The 22,240-nt window shown below is 37.3% G+C and overlaps 1 protein-coding gene across 5 annotated transcripts in view; it reads right to left on the bottom strand.

Moving 5' to 3' along the window:
- Positions 1-1,098: 1,098 nt before the first annotated feature.
- Positions 1,099-22,240, bottom strand: part of LOC128691875 (peroxisomal targeting signal 2 receptor) — a 31,094-nt gene continuing 9,952 nt past the window's right edge. For all 5 annotated transcript variants that reach the window (XM_053780824.2, XM_053780826.2, XM_053780827.2 and 2 more), the window contains exons 7-12: positions 21,051-21,136; positions 10,824-17,656; positions 10,353-10,417; positions 6,869-7,001; positions 4,979-5,085; positions 1,099-1,224 (exon numbers count right to left, since the gene is read on the bottom strand). In XM_053780824.2, coding sequence (XP_053636799.1) covers positions 17,473-17,656; positions 21,051-21,136 — 270 coding nt within the window. In that variant the 3' untranslated portion in view covers positions 1,099-1,224; positions 4,979-5,085; positions 6,869-7,001; positions 10,353-10,417; positions 10,824-17,472. The remainder of the gene's footprint in view (positions 1,225-4,978; positions 5,086-6,868; positions 7,002-10,352; positions 10,418-10,823; positions 17,657-21,050; positions 21,137-22,240) is intronic.

Here is a 22,240-nt window from a genome sequence, read left to right as displayed (position 1 = left end):
TGCCACAAGTCATGAAAATAACACGGAATCTTCACTGTCTGCCACAGAAGTCATAAAGATCACACACAATTTACCTACATACCACCACAGAAGAGGTGAAAACTTCATACGACACTGCCCTCAAAAATGCCACAGGAAAGACTGAAATGCATTGTCCAGGTGGTTCCAAAAAAAAATTATTTTTCTATGAAAGCAAGAAAATTGCTGCATTGAGCATCCTGTCAAGTACAGACAGGAAGCAAGTCTGTATCACATTCAGCAGATGAAGGATCAGCCCTCCACCATGTCTTGCACTGATCCACATGGGTTTAGCACTTAACATTATTTAAAAATAAAAAATAATAGTGTATGTAGAAAAACGGTTCAAAGAACCGGCAAGTTGATGACTGAGACACTTGTGTAACACTTGGGTATCTCTGTGGCAACATTCTGCCAGCAAGTGACTTCCTCAGTCCAATACAGAGATTTTTTTTTTTTTTTTTTTTTTCAACAAGTTGGTCGTCTCCCACCGAGGCAGGGTGACCCAAAAAAGAAAGAAAATCCCCAAAAAGAAAATACTTTCATCATCATTCAACACTTTCACCACACTCACACATTATCACTGCTTTTGCAGAGGTGCTCAGAATATAACAGTTTAGAAGCATATACGTATAAAGATACACAACATATCCCTCCAAACTGCCAATATCCCAAACCCCTCCTTTAAAGTGCAGGCATTGTACTTCCCATTTCCAGGACTCAAGTCCGACTATAAGAAAATAGCCGGTTTCCCTGAATCCCTTCACTAAATATTACCCTGCTCACACTCCAACAGATCGTCAGGTCCCAAGTATCATTCGTCTCCATTCACTCCATTCACTCCATTCACTCCAAGCATGCATGCTCATGCATGCTTGCTGGAAGTCCAAGCCCCTCGCCCACAAAACCTCCTTTACCCCCTCTTTCCAACCCTTTCGAGGACGACCCCTACCCCTCTTTCCTTCCCCTATAGATTTATATGCTTTCCATGTCATTCTACTTTGATCCATTCTCTCTAAATGACAGAGATGAATACAGAGATGAATACAGAGATGAATGGTTTAAATTCAAACAATCACAAATGATTTGTTACAGTTTATTAACAGCCTTCAAACCTGACACTCACTGATTATAAGTTTCGCTTAAACAAGCCATTAAACTACGTATTATTCAATGCACAAACGTACAGCAGACATACCCACTCATCTGTGAAGAAACAAAAGTAAATATTCAGTGTGAGTTGCACTTGGGATGTAAAACAGTTTGTTTACATATACAGTGGACCCCCGACTAACGATATTATTTCAATCCAGAAGTCTGTTCGGGTGCCGTTATAGACCGAATTTGGTCCCATAAGGGGGTAAGGCAGCCGGTATTGATGGGATAAAGATAGAAATGTTAAAAGCAGGTGGGGATATAGTTTTGGAGTGGTTGGTGCAATTATTTAATAAATGTATGGAAGAGGGTAAGGTACCTAGGGATTGGCAGAGAGCATGCATAGTTCCTTTGTATAAAGGCAAAGGGGATAAAAGAGAGTGCAAAAATTATAGGGGGATAAGTCTGCTGAGTCCTCCATGGGGAAGTGGAACAGAATTCTTCCTCCGTAAGCCATGCGTGTTGTAAGAGGCGACTAAAATGCCGGGAGCACGGGGCTAGTAACCTCTTCTCCTGTATATATTACTAAATGCAAAAGGAGAAACTTTCGTTTTTCCTTTTGGGCCACCCCGCCTCGGTGGGATACAGCCGGCGTGTTGAAAGAAAGAAAAGAAGTCTGCTGAGTATACCTGGTAAAGTGTATGGTAGAGTTATTATTGAAAGAATTAAGAGTAAGATGGAGAATAGGATAGCAGATGAACAAGGAGGCTTTAGGAAAGGTAGGGGGTGTGTGGACCAGGTGTTTACAGTGAAACATATAAGTGAACAGTATTTAGATAAGGCTAAAGAGGTCTTTGTGGCATTTATGGATTTGGAAAAGGCGTATGACAGGGTGGATAGGGGGGCAATGTGGCAGATGTTGCAAGTGTATGGTGTAGGAGGTAGGTTACTGAAAGCAGTGAAGAGTTTTTACGAGGATAGTGAGGCTCAAGTTAGAGTATGTAGGAAAGAGGGAAATTATTTCCCAGTAAAAGTAGGCCTTAGACAAGGATGTGTGATGTCACCGTGGTTGTTTAATATATTTATAGATGGGGTTGTAAGAGAAGTAAATGCGAGGGTCTTGACAAGAGGCGTGGAGTTAAAAGATAAAGAATCACACACAAAGTGGGAGTTGTCACAGCTGCTCTTTGCTGATGACACTGTGCTCTTGGGAGATTCTGAAGAGAAGTTGCAGAGATTGGTGGATGAATTCGGTAGGGTGTGCAAAAGAAGAAAATTAAAGGTGAATACAGGAAAGAGTAAGGTTATGAGGATAACAAAAAGATTAGGTGATGAAAGATTGAATATCAGATTGGAGGGAGAGAGTATGGAGGAGGTGAATGTATTCAGATATTTGGGAGTGGATGTGTCAGCGGATGGGTCTATGAAAGATGAGGTGAATCATAGAATTGATGAGGGAAAAAGAGTGAGTGGTGCACTTAGGAGTCTGTGGAGACAAAGAACTTTGTCCTTGGAGGCAAAGAGGGGAATGTATGAGAGTATAGTTTTACCAACGCTCTTATATGGGTGTGAAGCATGGGTGATGAATGTTGCAGCGAGGAGAAGGCTGGAGGCAGTGGAGATGTCATGTCTGAGGGCAATGTGTGGTGTGAATATAATGCAGAGAATTCGTAGTTTGGAAGTTAGGAGGAGGTGCGGGATTACCAAAACTGTTGTCCAGAGGGCTGAGGAAGGGTTGTTGAGGTGGTTCGGACATGTAGAGAGAATGGAGCGAAACAGAATGACTTCAAGAGTGTATCAGTCTGTAGTGGAAGGAAGGCGGGGTAGGGGTCGGCCTAGGAAAGGTTGGAGAGAGGGGGTAAAGGAGGTTTTGTGTGCGAGGGGCTTGGACTTCCAGCAGGTATGCATGAGCGTGTTTGATAGGAGTGAATGGAGACAAATGGTTTTTAATACTTGACGTGCTGTTGGAGTGTGAGCAAAGTAACATTTATGAAGGGGTTCAGGGAAACCGGCAGGCCGGACTTGAGTCCTGGAGATGGGAAGTACAGTGCCTGCACTCTGAAGGAGGGGTGTTAATGTTGCAGTTTAAAAACTGTAGTGTAAAGCACCCTTCTGGCAAGACAGTGATGGAGTGAATGATGGTGAAAGTTTTTCTTTTTCGGGCCACCCTGCCTTGGTGGGAATCGGCCAGTGTGATAATAATAATAAGGAATACTGTGAATTAGATTAGTCCGTTTCAGACCCCCAAAAATACACCTACAAAAGCACTTACAAAAATACACTTACATAATTGGTCGAGTTGGGAGCTCATCGTTAGTCGGGGGTCCACTGTATATGGGTTCTTCTTTCTTTTTGGGCCACTCTGCCTCGGTGAGAAACGGTCGTGTTAAAAAAAATATAGGTAGTCTTCGGAGGGACTATAAACCATTTCTTAATCGAATATTAGAAAATCAACTTCATAAGCCTCCTTAAAGAAGTACATGTTTTGCAATACCTATAATTGAAAAAAAAAAATACAGTAGAGACGGACCCATGCATCTGTGCATAGTGGACCCTCGACTAACGATCAGCTCCCAACTCGACCAGTTATGTAAGTGTATTTTTGTAAGTGATTTTGTACGTGAATTTTTGGGGGTCTGAAACGGACTAATCTATTTCACAGTATTCCTTATGGGAACAAATTCGGTCGGTAACGGCACCCGAACAGACGTCTGAAATGAAATAATATTGTTAGTTGAGGGTCCACTGTATTTGGTTTCTGTGGTTTCAGGTTTCCATGGTTAACCATGGCCTGAAAATAACCCTTAATTTTACTTAATAATGGTCAGAGAGCACAAAAGTAGTGATGGTGTCAGTTCTTCAAAGCTTAAGAGAAGCCCTGAAGTGTTTCCCATCAGTGAACAAGTGTTAATTCTCCACTTATTGTGTATATTTATCAATTAAACTTTATCGTAAATATGTAAACAAAAAATGACTCGTACACGGTTTGCTACTATCCACAGTTTCGGGTATCCATGGTAGGTCTTGGAAAGTATCCCCTGCAGCTATGGGGGGGGGGCTACTGTACTTACTATAGACAGTAATAAAGGTAATAAAATCCTTGGAAACATAAGTAAAAATGGGTAAAATACTCTGAAATAAAAAAACTATCCAATAATTCAGTTTCTAAACATCAAAATACTATACACTGTAACCTTGTAATTTGTGGGGTTAGGTTCACAAACCAACGTACGAATTCCACACAGACACTGGCCCTGGCTGGGGATTTTTTCTCGTTAATGTGGTAACAAAACTATATTGAACAAAACGATGTTAAGTGAGAAATTATTGCATATGAGCGTGTTTGCAGATGCAAAATAAGTACTGTTCAGTAATAAAACTAATTAATTTCTACATGGAAATTAGGACGTGAAACGGCAGATGGATGACAGAATTTAACCCTTAAACTGTCCAAACGCAGATCTACATTCGCTCAGGTACAGCTCCGAATGTAGATCTACATTTTTTTTACATGCTTTCAAATGGAGCAAATCAAGGTCGGAGTGCTACGCACACAAACATAGATCTACGTTCCGACAGTTTAAGGGTTAAAATATAAAAAAAACCAACATACTGGAAATGGGAAAAAGTGAAACAAAGTCACATAAAAAATACTGATTATGCAATTAAACAGTGAAATAATTTTGAAGAAAAAAAAGATAATCTAGGGTATTAGTTATTATATACAGTAAATATAGGATAATCATCATAAATCACATTAATGAAGTACATACTATACTACAGAGAAATTTATTTGCTATTCTGGCAAACTTCAAAATAGCCTTCAGAGACTGCATATAAAAATATAACTGATATATTTACTTACAAAAATAATATATTTATGGAGAATTTGGGCTCAAGGGATCAAATCCAACAAAATCATTAGCAGTCTTCACTCCAACAATGAAGAAGAGGACACTCTTCACCAAAGACCTACAAGGAGAAGTAAATTATCAGCATCCGATTATAACGTACTTTGGTGGCCCGGTGGCCTGGTGGCTAAAGCTCCCGCTTCACACACAGAGGGCCCGGGTTTGATTCCCGGTGGGTGGAAACATTTCAACATGTTTCCTTACACCTGCTGTCCTGTGTCACCTAGCAGCAAATAGGTACCTGGGTGTTTGTCGACTGGTGTGGGTCGCATCCTGGGGGACAAGATTGAGGACCCCAATGGAAATAAGTTAGACAGTCCTCGATGACACACTGATTTTCTTGGGTTATCCTGGGTGGCTAACCCTCCGGGGTTAAAAATCCGACTGAAATCTTATCTTATCTCTTATCTCTCAACACAAGTGTAATTAACACTGGTCACTGCCACACATAATAATAATGGTAATAATAATCTTTATTTCTATAAGTACATGTACCACATATACAGACCATAGCTGACATCAATGACATACATACTACTATATAGAAAGCCCCTTATTGTACAGAGCATTTTGGGCAAATTAAGTCAATTTTGTCTCCAGGATGCAACCCACACCAGTCAGGTAACACTCAGGTACCTATTTTACTGCTAGGTGAACATGGACAGCAGGTGTCTTAAGGAAACACGTCTTAACATTTCCAGCCATACCAGGGATCAAATCACGAACCTCAACATGTGAGCTGAGTGCGCTACCAATCGAGCATCAGGACACCTCTGTTCTCTCTGACATTCCTGGGTCACCAATCAGCCTGCAGAAATCTCCAGTATTTTCATACTAGGAAGAGTTCACTTATATATATAAATTTAGGAATTATCAGCAAGCACTGCCTAATATAACCTTACCTAAGCCTAAATTATGTTGTTGGATAAGTTGAAATTATATTTGAACAGTGTAACCAAGCCTGCCACTGGGATAATCTGCTAACGTCTGTGATCTGAAGTTAAATTCTAAGGAAGAGATCACAATACAATACATGACTGCAAATATGTAAAAATATGTAAAAATACATACAGTGGTACCTCGAGTTTCAAACAGCTCCCAACTCGAACAATTATATAAGTGTATTTTTGTAAGTGCTTTTGTAAATGTATTTTTGGTGGTCTGAAATGGACTAATCTAATTTACATTGTTCTTTATGGGAACAAATTTGATCTGTATCGGCACTTGAAGTCTTTTGGAACGAATTAAGTTCGTATCTCGTGGTACCACTGTGCTACAGTAAATAGATTTAACCTTGGCTAACCTAATACGTATTGTCAAGCAATATGACTTATTTCCATTGGGGTCCATGAGATTTAAAGTCTATCTATATCACATGGATAAATAAGCCTGCATATTAACTTTACACTTACAATCAAGAATACTGAGAAGTACTAGTTTGGCAATAAAGTTGTAGATGACTGGAACAAACTTCAAGGAATGAGAACTTTGAGTAGCTTGGATGGGGACATGAGTGAATGTGAGTTGGACCTGCCTACCATGGGCCAACAGGGTTACTGCAATGTTCCTTCATTATGTTTTTGATCTTACTTTAATCCCTAAATAAAATATTACAATAAACTCTGTGTATAAGTTTATATGTATCCTTCTGCGTGAGTATTATTATATTCATGGGGAAGTGCTTAACCCTTAGGGGTAATAAAGCAAAGGAATGATTTAGTAAATTAAATGGAATTTTATCCAGGGTAACCCAATAAATTCAAGTAATGTGACACATCCAAGAGCTCTTCACTGGCATCAAGGACCCCCCCCCCCCTTTAAGGGTCAACATATCAGAGGCTTACCATTTAAAAGGGTCATAATATACATTTAAAATGGCTCCCTTAATGCCTCCTCTCTCCTGGCGGCGAGGCTCGGGTGCTGCCGGCATGATCTTGAACATGATTAACAATATATGCTGAACTTCAGTCCTGTTACCTGTAGTGTTAATACAAGAGTAAAATAAGATATAAAACACTCACAAATGTGAAATACAACGTGCAATATTAGGATATCTGGTCATTATTTACTCTTTTATATTATAAATAATTTCCATGTTATCTAATGCATAGGAAAAAACATAGTTACTTGTTATGGAAACTGTGATAACAGGCAAAATATGGTTTAAATAATAATATATTACAAGGGCCTCAATGGAAATAAGTCACTTTGACATTTTTGGGTTATGCTGGTGGGTAATTTACACTAATTATGATAATTGTACTTATGTGTACCTGTCTAAATAAACTTAACTATTTATGTAAATTCTTACATATTATTATGTAGGCCTTGAAATGCATTGTATAATAGTGGCAATCTTTTGCGCCTAACAATGTAAGTTTATTTAGGTACAGTTACACATAAGTACAACTGACCTTAATGTGTAAATTACCAACTGGGTAATTTACATTGGGGTCCTTGACCCCATTATTTTTTTACTGCATAAAATAAATAAAAATTTCAAAATGAAAGTTATATTTTGGACAAATACAAGAGTAGCTTTATTCTGATCAGTAAATTTAATGACATAACCCAACCCAACCTAGACTAGGAACCCAATGGAAATCAGTCACTTTGACTTTTTTGGGTTATTTTAGGTTCTCTAAACATATGCTGCTATGTATGATAATCTATGTAACTGTATTTGTGTATACCTGAATAAACTTACTTATTATAATGGGGAAGTGCTAAACCCGTAGGATTATACAGCATCTGTGGGGGGGGAGGGGATGGAAGATATTCAGGCTTAATTTAGGGAACTGGAGCACAGATCCAATTCCCTAGATCAAGAGCCCCTCACCAGCATCGAGGAACCTCCCTTGAGGGGACACTTATTTACCAGCTGTAAAACTATAGGTTAGGTTAGATTGGGGTAACACTAGGTTAGATTACATTAGATTAGGTAATACTAGGCTAGATTGTGTAATACTAGGCTTAGTTGATTGGGTAATACTAGGTTAAGTTAGGCTAGGTAACACTAGGTTATGTTAGGCTAGGTAACACTAGATTAGGTTAAGTTAGGCTAGGTAACACTAGGTTAGGTTAGGTTAGGTAACACTAGGTTAGGTTAGGCTAGGTAACACTAGGTTAGGTTAGGCTACGTAATGTTAGGTTAGGCTAGGTAACACTACTGACTCACGAAATCGTAATGACACGATTGCAAACAAACCATACCCCGGCCGGGATTGAACCCGCTAGGTAACACTAGGTTAGGTTAAGCTGGGTAACACTAGGTTAGGTTAGACTAGGTAACATTAAGTTAGGTTAGGCTAGGTAACACTAGGTTAGGTTAAGCTAGGTAACACTAGGTTAGGTTAAGCTAGGTAACACTAGGTTAGGTAAGACTAGGTAACACTAGGTTAGGTTAAGCTAGGTAACACTAGGATAGGTTAAGCTAGGTAACACTAGGTTAGGTTAGACTAAGTAACACTAGGTTAGGTTAAGCTAGGCAACACTAGGTTAGGTTAAGCTAGGTAACACTAGGTTAGGTTAAGCTAGGTAACACTAGGTTAGGTTAAGCTAGGTAACACTAGGTTAGGTTAAGCTAGGTAACACTAGGTTAGGTTAAGCTAGGTAACACTAGGTTAGGTTAAACTAGGTAACACTAGGTTAGGTTAAGCTAGGTAACACTAGGTTAGGTTAAACTAGGTAACACTAGGTTAGGTTAAACTAGGTAACACTAGGTTAGGTTAAGCTAGGTAACACTAGGTTAGGTTAAGCTAGGTAACACTAGGTTAGGTTAAGCTAGGTAACACTAGGTTAGGTTAAACTAGGTAACACTAGGTTAGGTTAAGCTAGGTAACACTAGGTTAGGTTAAGCTAGGTAACACTAGGTTAGGTTAAGCTAGGTAACACAAGGTTAGGTTAAACTAGGTTAACACTAATTTAGGTTAAACTAGGTTAACACTAGGTTAGGTTAAACTAGGTTAACACTAATTTAGGTTAAACTAGGTTAACACTAATTTAGGTTAAACTAGGTTAACACTAGGTTAGGTTAAACTAGGTTAACACTAATTTAGGTTAAACTAGGTTAACACTAGGTTAGGTTAAACTAGGTTAACACTAGGTTAGGTTAAACTAGGTTAATACTAGGTTAGGTTAAACTAGGTTAACACTAATTTAGGTTAAACTAGGTTAACACTAGGTTAGGTTAAACTAGGTTAACACTAATTTAGGTTAAACTAGGTTAACACTAGGTTAGGTTAAACTAGGTTAACACTAATTTAGGTTAAACTAGGTTAACACTAGGTTAGGTTAAACTAGGTTAACACTAGGTTAGGTTAAACTAGGTTAATACTAGGTTAGGTTAAACTAGGTTAACACTAATTTAGGTTAAACTAGGTTAACACTAGGTTAGGTTAAATTAACAAATATGCAATAAATGTAAATAAGACCATTACAAAGTTCACTAAATAATGAAGAATTTTAACATTGACCAAATATCTTAATATTACATAAATGTTTTATTTCATAAGTGACAAAAGTAACAATTCCGGTGTTGAATGTTAACACCAATGTTAAATGTTTACACGAGTGATGAAAATTAATATGAATGTTGAAAAATAACATGAATGTTGAAAATTAACATGAATGTTGAAAATTAACATGAATGTTGAAAATTAACATGAATGTTGAAAATTAACATGAATGTTGAAAATTAACATGTTGAAAATTAACATGAATGTTGAAAATTAACATGAATGTTGAAAATTAACATGTTGAAAATTAATATGAATGTTGAAAATTAACATGAATGTTGAAAATTAACATGAATGTTGAAAATTAACATGAATGTTGAAAATTAACATGAATGTTGAAAATTAACATGAATGTTGAAAATTAACATGAATGTTGAAAATTAACATGAATGTTGAAAATTAACATGAATGTTGAAAATTAACATGTTGAAAATTAACATGAATGTTGAAAATTAACATGAATGTTGAAAATTAACATGAATGTTGAAAATTAAACGTATTTAATAACACGTGCTGAAAATTTACGAGTTGAATATTGTAATAAAGTTGGTAGAATTACCGACAATATGTAAAGTAAAAGGACACAAGTGCAACTAATGTGAATATTGAATATTGACGAGAATATCGAATATTACAAGTAGAAAACTACAAATAAGTCGAGTAATACCATAAATAAGGATATTACCATAAATAAGGGTAATATTGGCATAAATAAGGGTAATATTGGCATAAATAAGGGTAATATTGGCATAAATAAGGGTAATATTGGCACAAATAAGGGTAATATTGGCATAAATAAGGGTAATATTACCATAAATAAGATGGGTGGTGGCGCCTCCTGGGGTCAGGTAAACACTGCTGCTTCAGTCTTATCCACTACAGTATTATGTCGAAATATATTATTAGTATTATATTACATTTATTTCTAGTGTCTTTATTGAGTTATTTATATTACAGATATTTTATGTTCAGTGAAAATATCCTATTTAATTTTTTTTTCTTTAATTTTAAAAAGTTCAAAACTGTGCTGGTCAGGAACTAACGGAATTAAAATTTATTATTAAATTTTCGTTTTAATGAAGAAAAAATATTTTATTATTACCTTTACTGTTATTTATATTATTATTTACGTCATGTATATCTTATTATTATTTACAATATAGTATTTTATTGTAATAATCATAATTAAGCGATAAACCCACAGGGGATATATTTTTGTTTCGTTACTTATTATTATTGCTGTCGAGTGGAGCGTTAAACCCGCAGGGGTCACACCACTCACCGGGGCGGGGGGTTAACGGGAGGCAGGTTTGATCCAAGGCAGCCGAGATTAAACCCACTTCTTCGGATCAAGAGCATCAAGGTCCTTGGCTGCGTCTCCCCCACACCTTGATGGATGCAATAAAAATGTTAAAAATTAATTTATCTATATTCTGGGCTCTTGTTCACAGAAAATGGAGCTACTTATTCCTTTTCCATGGCATAAAATTATCTAATATTCCCCACACCATGGTAATTTTGGTACAAATCATGGTAATTTTGATATAAATCATAGTAATTTTGGTACAAATCATGGTAATTTTGATATAAATCATGGTAATTTTGGTACAAATCATGATAATTTTGGTATAAATCATGGTAATTTTGGTATAAATCATGGTAATTTTGGTATAAATCATGGTAATTTTGGTATAAATCATGGTAATTTTGGTATAAATCATGGTAATTTTGGTATAAATCATGGTAATTTTGGTATAACTCATTGTAATTTTGGTATAAATCATGGTAATTTTGGTATAAATCATGGTAATTTTGGTACAAATCATGGTAATTTTGATATCATGGTAATTTTGGTATAAATCATGGTAATTTTGGTATAAATCATGGTAATTTTGATATAAATCATGGTAATTTTAGTATAAATCATGGTAATTTTTATATCATGGTAATTTTGGTATAAATCATGGTAATTTTGGTATAAATCATGATAATTTTGGTATAAATCATGGTAATTTTGATATATGTAAACGATTTTCATTGCATGACATTTACCAGTGCTAAATTTCCTCTTTTATTTTCGCTGCACTCGCTTAATTTACCTAAATTTATTGTCCAGAAGTTTCCAAACATTTTGATTTTTTACCTTCTATAAGACTTTTTTTGCATCACACACAATGGGAATTTTTTGAATCATACTCAAAATTATTCACACAGGTTTTTATTTCTCCTGGAAAGTTATTTTTATTATTTTTTTTTATTATCACACTGGCCGATTCCCACCAAGGCAGGGTGGCCCGAAAAAGAAAAACTTTCACCATCATTCACTCCATCACTGTCTTGCCAGAAGGGTGCTTTACACTACAGTTTTTAAACTGCAACATTAACACCCCTCCTTCAGAGTGCAGGCACTGTACTTCCCATCTCCAGGACTCAAGTCCGGCCTGCCGGTTTCCCTGAACCCCTTCATAAATGTTACTTTGCTCACACTCCAACAGCACGTCAAGTATTAAAAACCATTTGTCTCCATTCACTCCTATCAAACACGCTCACACATGCCTGCTGGAAGTCCAAGCCCCTCGCACACAAAACCTCCTTTACCCCCTCTCTCCAACCTTTCCTAGGCCGGCCCCTACCCCGCCTTCCTTCCACTACAGACTGATACACTCTTGAAGTCATTCTGTTTCGCTCCATTCTCTCTACATGTCCGAACCACCTCAACAACCCTTCCTCAGCCCTCTGGACAACAGTTTTGGTAATCCCGCACCTCCTCCTAACTTCCAAACTACGAATTCTCTGCATTATATTCACACCACACATTGCTCTCAGGCATGACATCTCCACTGCCTCCAGCCTTCTCCTCGCTGCAACATTCATCACCATGCTTCACACCCATATAAGAGCGTTGGTAAAACTATACTCTCATACATTCCCCTCTTTGCCTCCAAGGACAAAGTTCTTTGTCTCCACAGACTCCTAAGTGCACCACTCACTCTTTTTCCCTCATCAATTCTATGATTCACCTCATCTTTCATAGACCCATCCGCTGACACGTCCACTCCCAAATATCTGAATACATTCACCTCCTCCATACTCTCTCCCACCAATCTGATATCCAATCTTTCATCACCTAATCTTTTTGTTATCCTCATAACCTTACTCTTTCCTGTATTCACCTTTAATTTTCTTCTTTTGCACACCCTACCGAATTCATCCACCAATCTCTGCAACTTCTCTTCAGAATCTCCCAAGAGCACAGTGTCATCAGCAAAGACCAACAGGCCAAAGTAGTTTTGTGGAACCCTTAATCAATGGTAATGAGTCAAGGACCCCAATGGAAATACGTCACTTTGTTTGACTTTTTTAGGTTATGCTGGTGGGTAAGTTATACACTTTTTTTTTTCAACGAACTGACCATATCCTACCAAGGCAGGGTGACCTAAAGAGAAAAATGAAAGTTTCTCTTTTTAAATTTAGTAATGCATACAGGAGAAGGGGTTACTAGCCCCTTTCTCTCAGCATTTTAGTCACCTTTTACGGCACGCGTGGCTTACGGAGGAAGAATTCTGGTCCACTTCCCCGTGGAGTAATTTACACATATGTTACCATGTATGATAACTTGTGTAACTGTATTTATGTGTACCTGTAGCTAAATATAATAAATGTTACAGGAGACAAGACAGTATTTTTTTCTCTGCACCTTCCACACATTGTAATTTAAAAAATCTCATACATTATATTATGTTGTTTATCTTTTATTCATTATTTAATAGTTTTAACATTAGTCTGAGTGGAAAAAAACATTATCATCCAGTGCAACTCAAACCCCTGAAAGGTGCCATATATTTGTGGCTTTCTTTTGTGCCTAACAATATTTTACTGTATGTAAACTACGTTACCTGTAATAATCATGATCAAGCAATACGACATGCAAAACAACCATGGGGGAAGTTGAATGATAGCTTTAGACCTTTCGTGTTGCAATCAACACATTATCAAGAGCTTGCCATGTTGTAGAAATGAGTATGAAATCCACGCAGATTAGTTCAGAAGAATGTTCTAGCTCGAATGAGGTAGGGGAAGTCTACCTCATTCAAGCTAGAATGTTCTCCTGAACTAATCTGCATGGACTTCCTACTCATTTCTGCAACACTGCAAGTTCCTGATGGTGTGTTGATTGCAACATGAAAGACCTAACTACATGACTCATGAAATTGTAATGACACAATTGGAAACAAACCATACCACAGGTGGGGTTTGAACCCGCGGTCAGAGAGTATCAAAACGTGATGGTCTGGAGTTTTGAGATTCTCTGACCATGGGTTCAAACCCCACCTGTGGTATGTTTTTTTTACGAAAGACCTAGAGTAATCGGTTGTTCTCCACTGATCGCGGGTTCTAACCCTGCCCGTGATATGGTTTGTTTGCAATCGTGTCATTATGATTTCGTGAGTCATTACCTGTATGATATGACCCCAAGGGCCATGCCTCTTCCACTCTGCTATCCAGCCTATACAAGTACTGAACCTCCATAAGGAAATCTGTAGTCCTTAACTGATGACCAGTAGCAATGGTTCTGAGGTTCAACTAAGCATCACCATTTTGAAAGGAATTATGAGGACAGGGACAGCAGGTGTAAAGAAACATGCCCAATGTTTCCACTGGGCCAGGGATTGAACTATGGTCGCTCAGTGTGTGTGGCAAGAGTGTTGCCAACCAGGCCACAGCACGCCCAAGTTGCAAACATCCCCATCTCTGAATGAGAGCACTTATGAACCAACAAAATGCAACTACTAGTACACAATACAAATGTGTATGAAACCTAACCATTCTCTGAACTGCTGCTTCTATCAAAATAACTAGAATAGTCTGCAAGCTGAAGCACCAAGAATACAATTCATTTCTAAGTTGCAGATTTCCTCTATATTGTGTTATAGCATTATTAAATGTGTATACATGAATATGCAACACTGTATATTGCCCTATATTGTATATGAATATAAACAGTTCATCAATAAAAATATACATACTATGTGTGCATAAATATATCATTAGAAATATGTAGATTTATGTGTACTTAATATAATATGTAGGCATGCTTACATACAAGGATACATGAACCATCTGAACTTATACTGTATACATAAAATCTGTTGCCATTTTTAAAATCTATGTAAAAAATAAAAGAAAATACCACTTTCTTCCATAAACATCCTCTAAAAATGTCAAATTTAATTACAATTAAATTTTTATTGATCAGCCAGGTTCTTGACCTTTCTAATGAATGGAAAGTGTAAAGCCAAGCACAAATGTCGATTGATTCAAAACCCAGTATACATAAAAATGTTTATACAGTATTATATTAGGTACAATAATGGTACAAACCCACATGGAAATTCAACAGAAGGTAAAAGGAATACATTACTGGATACAGTATTTCAGTGTTTATTATTATAATTAAACCCAAGGGTAATACAGTGCTGATTTCAGCCTTTAATCAAGGTCCTCTTCAGCAGACTATGTAGCCAAAATACACTACAGTATTTAGTATTGTATATTTATTTTATCTTCTATTTTTGTGTTTGTGCTACTGACCAACTTCTATTAGTTTAAAAAATGCATCAGCTGCCCATTAAAAATATATCTACCAGTTCCACTAATATACAATATATTTATTTGAATTCATCAGTCATTTCCCATCAGGGTGACCTAAAACTGGGAACACATTAAATTCCATTAACAAGGGATAATCAGTCCCTTGCCCTGAAAAAAATATTTTAATTGCTCTCTGTGACACACACGGTTTACTAAGGAAGGATTCTTACTAAATGGGAAAATCTACATATATTTCTTTTAACACACTGGCTGTCTCCCACCAAGGCAGGGTGACCCAAAAAAGAAACACTCTCATCATCATTCACACTATCACTGTCTTGCTAGAGGTGCGTAGATGCAACGGTTCAGATGTCACTCCAAACAGCAAATATCCCCACTCCTTCTATCCTAATTCCAACTTCACATTACCACACCAATAGATAAAAACTATTTAAATATATATATATCTGTGATCCTTTCTATGTACAGCTCTATACAAGACTTAATGTCATGTTATAGTATATACATTAATTCATATTTCACATTAAGCTGGATTATGTACAGGTTTCCCTTCACTTTATGTAGTCTCACTGTTAAATGGTGACCCCAATGACACAATACTGTAATTTACTACAGTAGTCCCCCGTACAAGTAGGTGAAACATTCCAAGACCTACTGGTGGATGCCGGAAACTGTGGATAGCAGCAAATCCTATATACACCTACCATCCGACTTACGACCTGCTCAACATACGACCACTCGACTTATGATTGTGTTTTGTATGCCAAATTTCTGGGAAATAAACAAGTGTTTGTGTTGTACACAGTGTTTATCCTAAACCTTACAGTATAAAATACAGTGCTAACAGCATAAAAAGTAAAGTAAAAAATGAAATACCAAAATAAAACAATAAAATAAAGTCATTACAAAAATGTTATGTTGATATTCAGTAGTAAGGTTCGACTTACGTCCATTTCGACTTACGACCGGTTTGTCGCAACCAAGCTGGGTCGTAAGTCGGATGGTACCTGTATGTCATTTTTTGATTACATGCATACCTATGATAAAGTTTAACTGATAAATTACATACAATAAGACATTACAATGTTGATTTTTGGGGATCATCGATTAGTGGACATGGTTTGTTTTTCAACCTTTTGGAAAAACATCATGATAGGAAGTTAGTGTTTCTGTTTTTTTTTTAGCTCATCAAACATTTGCTGGAGAGGTTCTAATGTTTTGGTGATTATACAGGTGATTTTAATGCTGCGTTCCATCACAGGATCGTAATCCATGATTTTTTCCTGTAGTCTGTGCAATCCAAAACACTTGGCAAATTTTCCATTTAATATTTTCGGGCCACGGTAAACCGTGGATAACTGAAACTGCAGAAACTGAATCTGCAGATACGGGGGTTCTGCTGTGTATTCAGAATAAATATGCTGTTATATGAACACTCAAGCCCAACACCGCTTTGATTTTTAACATCACTTATGGATTATGACTGAAGTTTGAATTTTAGTCTTCCTTACAAAAAACCCACACGTACAAAAAAGTAGTTAAAACAACCTTTCAATCTGTCCTAGACCATTGTTACATCACAAGTCACAACCTGAGAATGGTTCTGGATGGACCAAAACATCATCCTAACTTTCTTTTCTTGTGTATTTTTGGGAATTTGGACCAAATTTATTATTATTATTATTATTATTATTATTATTATTATTATTATTATTATAATCAAAAAGAATCCAAATTTATTACATTTTGGTATATGCCAAATTCACTTCTTCTGGCATATGCCTATTTAGTGCTTATGGGATATGCTCATAATTTTTGGGTAAAAATAAGACAAGATATGTGGTATTTTTCCCAAAAAGTTTTTGAACCAAATTATTTTTTTTTTGTGTATGATCATATAGTATATGGGTGGTAGACTTTTTTTTTTTTTTTTTTTTTTGGCAAACACTCATCAAGAAATTCTCCAAGGATATGCCTAAGTTTTACATATATTTGTGAACTCAGATTAAGTTGTAAATAAACAACTGTCAATTAATAAACAGAAAAATCGACGGAGGCACAAATCACAGCCTGTAATTTGACAGTCCGAGACTCTACCACCTTCATATTGCATTGCGTTCACTTTGTGCAATTTCACTTAATGTACCATTAGCAGGGAATGCATCTATTGCATAAGATGAGGGACACCTGTACATACCCAAGAGAGGACAGACTAGGACAACTTAGGAAAAAAATAAGGCCTGCTAATGTTCAACCTCAACACCACCAAAGTTCGGCAAACCACCTTAATTTCGTTCACCGTTTGTGAATTATGTGCATCACTGTAAGGCTTCATGTGGAGTAAGGTGTGGCTTGCCAGGATGATATATTGCAACAGTCTGGTCCCATGCACAGTCTGCCATCACACCTTCTTTGTGGTTTGATAAGTCTAAACCATACACAAACTCAGTGTGATTCTTCATCACTTCTAGACACGGAGACGGCGCTGTGTGGTCCCAAACTCTGAAAAATAGGAACAGGAACTGGTAACTTATATGTTGCTTCTTATGAAGTATTTTATAATGGTCTGACAGTCATCTTACAAGCAACATGCCAAATTCTATAAATACACAAACAACGAGCAGGTTGTGGGTTTTTTGAGTATTGCTACAGTCATGGTATTGTGCCTTAAATTAAAAAATATAAAACTGCAGGGAAGAGAGAGGTGAAGGTTTATAAACTAAAAGAGGAGGCAGTTAGGGTAAGATATAAACAGCTATTGGAGGATAGATGGGCTAATGAGAGCATAGGCAATGGGGTCGAAGAGGTATGGGGTAGGTTTAAAAATGTAGTGTTAGAGTGTTCAGCAGAAGTTTGTGGTTACAGGAAAGTGAGTGCGGGAGGGAAGAGGAGCGATTGGTGGAATGATGATGTAAAGAGAGCAGTAAGGGAGAAAAAGTTAGCATATGAGAAGTTTTTACAAAGTAGAAGTGATGCAAGGAGGGAAAAGTATACGGAGAAAAAGAGAGAGGTTAACAGAGTGGTGAAGTAATGTAAAAAGAGAGCAAATGAGAGAGTGGGTGAGATGTTATCAACAAATTTTGTTGAAAATAAGAAAAAGTTTTGGAGTGAGATTAACAAGTTAAGGAAGCCTAGAGAACAAATGGATTTGTCAGTTAAAAATAGAAGAGGAGAGTTATTAAATGGAGAGTTAGAGGTATTGGGAAGATGGAGGGAATATTTTGAGGAATTGTTAAATGTTGATGAAGATAGGGAAGCTGTGATTTCGTGTATAGGGCAAGGAGGAATAACATCTTGTAGGAGTGAGGAAGAGCCAGTTGTGAGTGTGGGGGAAGTTCGTGAGGCAGTAGGTAAAATGAAAGGGGGTTAGGCAGCCGAGATTCATGGGAAAAAGATAGAAATGTTAAAAGCAGGTGGGGATATAGTTTTGGAGTGGCTGGTGCAATTATTTAATAAATGTATGGAAGAGGGTAAGGTACCTAGGGATTGGCAGAGAGCATGCATAGTTCCTTTGTATAAAGGCAAAGGGGACAAAAGAGAGTGCAAAAATTATAGGGGCATAAGTCTGTTGAGTATACCTGGTAAAGTGTATGGTAGAGTTATTATTGAAAGAATTAAGAGTAAGACGGAGAATAGGATAGCAGATGAACAAGGAGGCTTTAGAAAAGGTAGGGGGTGTGTGGACCAGGTGTTTACAGTGAAACATATAAGTGAACAGTATTTAGACAAGGCTAAAGAGGTCTTTGTGGCATTTATGGATTTGGAAAAGGCATATGACAGGGTGGATAGGGGGGCAATGTGGCAGATGTTGCAGGTGTATGGTGTAGGAGGTAGGTTACTGAAAGCAGTGAAGAGTTTTTACTAGTATAGTGAGGCTCAAGTTAGAGTATGTAGGAAAGAGGGAAATTATTTCCCAGTAAAAGTAGGCCTTAGACAAGGATGTGTGATGTCACCGTGGTTGTTTAATATATTTATAGATGGGGTTGTAAGAGAAGTAAATGCGAGGGTCTTGGCAAGAGGCGTGGAGTTAAAAGATAAAGAATCACACATAAAGTGGGAGTTGTCACAGTTGCTCTCTGCTGCTGATTCTGCGAGGGTCTTGGCAAGAGGCGTGGAGTTAAAAGATAAAGAATCACACATAAAGTGGGAGTTGTCACAGTTGCTCTTTGCTGCTGATTCTGAAGAGAAGTTGCAGAGATTGGTGGATGAATTTGGTAGGGTGTGCAAAAGAAGAAAATTAAAAGTGAATACAGGAAAGAGTAAGGTTATGAGGATAACAAAAAGATTAGGTGATGAAAGATTGGATATCAGATTGGAGGGAGAGAGTATGGAGGAGGTGAATGTATTCAGATATTTGGGAGTGGACGTGTCAGCGGATGGGTCTATGAAAGATGAGGTGAATCATAGAATTGATGAGGGTAAAAGAGTGAGTGGTGCACTTAGGAGTCTGTGGAAACAAAGAACTTTGTCCTTGGAGGCAAAGAGGGGAATGTATGAGAGTATAGTTTTACCAACGCTCTTATATGGGTGTGAAGCATGGGTGATGAATGTTGCAGCGAGGAGAAGGCTGGAGGCAGTGGAGATGTCATGTCTGAGGGCAATGTGTGGTGTGAATATAATGCAGAGAATTCGTAGTTTGGAAGTTAGGAGGAGGTGCGGGATTACCAAAACTGTTGTCCAGAGGGCTGAGGAAGGGTTGTTGAGGTGGTTCGGACATGTAGAGAGAATGGAGCGAAACAGAGTGACTTCAAGAGTGTATCAGTCTGTAGTGGAAGGAAGGCGGGGTAGGGGTCGGCCTAGGAAAGGTTGGAGGGAGGGGGTAAAGGAGGTTTTGTGTACGAGGGGCTTGGACTTCCAGCAGGCATGCGTGAGCGTGTTTGATAGGAGTGAATGGAGACAAATGGTTTTTAATACTTGACGTGCTGTTGGAGTGTGAGCAAAGTAACATTTATGAAGGGGTTCAGGGAAACCGGCAGGCCGGACTTGAGTCCTGGAGATGGAAAGTACAGTGCCTGCACTCTGAAGGAGGGGTGTTAATGTTGCAGGTTAAACTGTAGTGTAAAGCACCCTTCTGGCAAGACAGTGATGGAGTGAATGATGGTGAAAGTTTTTCTTTTTCGGGCCAACCTGCTTTGGTGGGAATCGGCCAGTGTGATAATAATAAAATAATAATAAAAACTGCAGTAGATGAGTCCATATGAGTTGGCCATTTCTGGCCATGATAGCACTGTGGAACTGTGAAGTGCACCATACATACCTATTATGAAGTGATTTAATGAAAGGCTTGTTCAAATGTTCATTAAATTTTTTTGAATGTGGCTCAACAATAAAACTTATAATGAAATTTGGCATTATTTTCATAGTATTTAAGAAATTTTAATACTTCATGAATATTCTGTCTTCTAAAATTATTCATATGTCAAATGTTGCATATTAAAATTTTTATTCCCATTTCTGTCATTGAAATATGAAAAAAAAAACATAAAAAAAGTCTATTCTAAGGGCACTGACAAAATTAATGAGGTAGTCTGAGGTAGTGGAGAACAACTCTACGTGGATTCAAAAGTTGAGATGATACTTGATATCCTTTGTTTACAAACTCTCGAATCTATTAAATGAAGAGTACAAATTAATGCACTAATATGTAGTTAACATATGAGTTAAACCGAGACAACTTATTAGTCAGTCTTAGATCATTATCAAGTTGATGACATAGGATAGACTAAAAGTTGTCAAAATCAGACTGAAATGTCGTCATAATTTTCTTTCCCTGATGTGAAGGTTATTTGTGCATAGGTTAGTTTCATCTCCATTGTGTGGGTTAGTTGTGAATTACTCTAGCCATGGTGTTAGGACTTTCATTTTTAATGTACTTTACTCATATACCATATAATACCTTGTTGTGAAATCATAAGACGCTGAAGCTAACTGTGTTTCGATGAATGGTGAAAACTTCACTCTGCGCACTGGATATTCATGTCCCTGAAACAATAGATACAAATTTAGCAACTCAAGTTTAAACTCATGTAGTTAAGCTCCTGCAAATGTGGTTTTTATAGCACTCTAATTATGGAAATTATAGAAAACACATCACAATTCCAATGACCCTCTGAACAGCAACATTTCCAGGTCAAGTTACGAGCATCTGACAATGTTATGGGAAAGGAAGGCATCTACAGAGACAAAGTCGACCAAGATTCATACAAGGAAAGTTGTGTATAAGGGAGGATTCAACAAAACAGTGACTGAAGGCTAGAAGAAAATAAGACAGTTTTGGCAGACGACCACTTAACACTGTACTCCCCACCTCCAGGTCAAGAGTTTGGCTAAAGGAAGCCTTTTTCATATTTTGACTATTTCAGTGGGGCTATTGGCCATAAGGTGGGGTACGCAAAAAGAAGCAACTGTCATCACATGGCAGTTGCTTTTTTTTCTTTTTGAGGGATTGGTCCCAGATCTGATTTTTTTTCTTTTTGAGGGATTGGTCCCAGATCTGCAGACAGGTGAGAATCATTCCCTGTGAAAGTAAGAGGATCGACCAACTGTGTAAAATATCCTCAGTGAAGCGCAGGGGTACACTAAGAGAAACCTCATTATGGTAATACAGGTGGTCCTTGACTTACGACTGGGTTACGTTCCGACAAACCAATCATAAGTTGAATATAAATATGATATGCTAAATAAATGAGCAAATAAATAAATACTCTCACTGAATAAATAAATAAACAAATAATTACTGTAGCTAGCTAAATACCAGCACTGAAAAGTAAATACATGAATACAAGTTATGGTCTTACCACCTTCATGTTGGGTAAATATCTTAAGTTTCAACCCCAAAGTAATTGCTTTTGCAGTATCATAAAGTCGAAATATTGCAACTCGAACTGTGTAAGTCAAGGAGCGCCTTTATTAACTGAAAAAGATGCAAATATAGTCGTTGTTGGCTTTATGGAGGGTCACAGCTAAACAATCAGTGGCTTACCAACTGGATTTTGTGGTTTAATTGACATGGAGGAAAAGAAATGGAGCAGATCACTAAATGTGATCATCAGTGAAAGAATTGCTTCCATGAACAAGTGAGGTCAA

This window comes from Cherax quadricarinatus, chromosome 75, assembly GCF_038502225.1.
Source record: "Cherax quadricarinatus isolate ZL_2023a chromosome 75, ASM3850222v1, whole genome shotgun sequence".
In the NCBI taxonomy this organism is placed as follows: Eukaryota; Metazoa; Arthropoda; class Malacostraca; order Decapoda; family Parastacidae; genus Cherax; species Cherax quadricarinatus.
The sequence above is the reverse complement of the archived record's forward strand: the minus strand, read 5'-3'. Positions and strand labels throughout refer to the sequence as shown.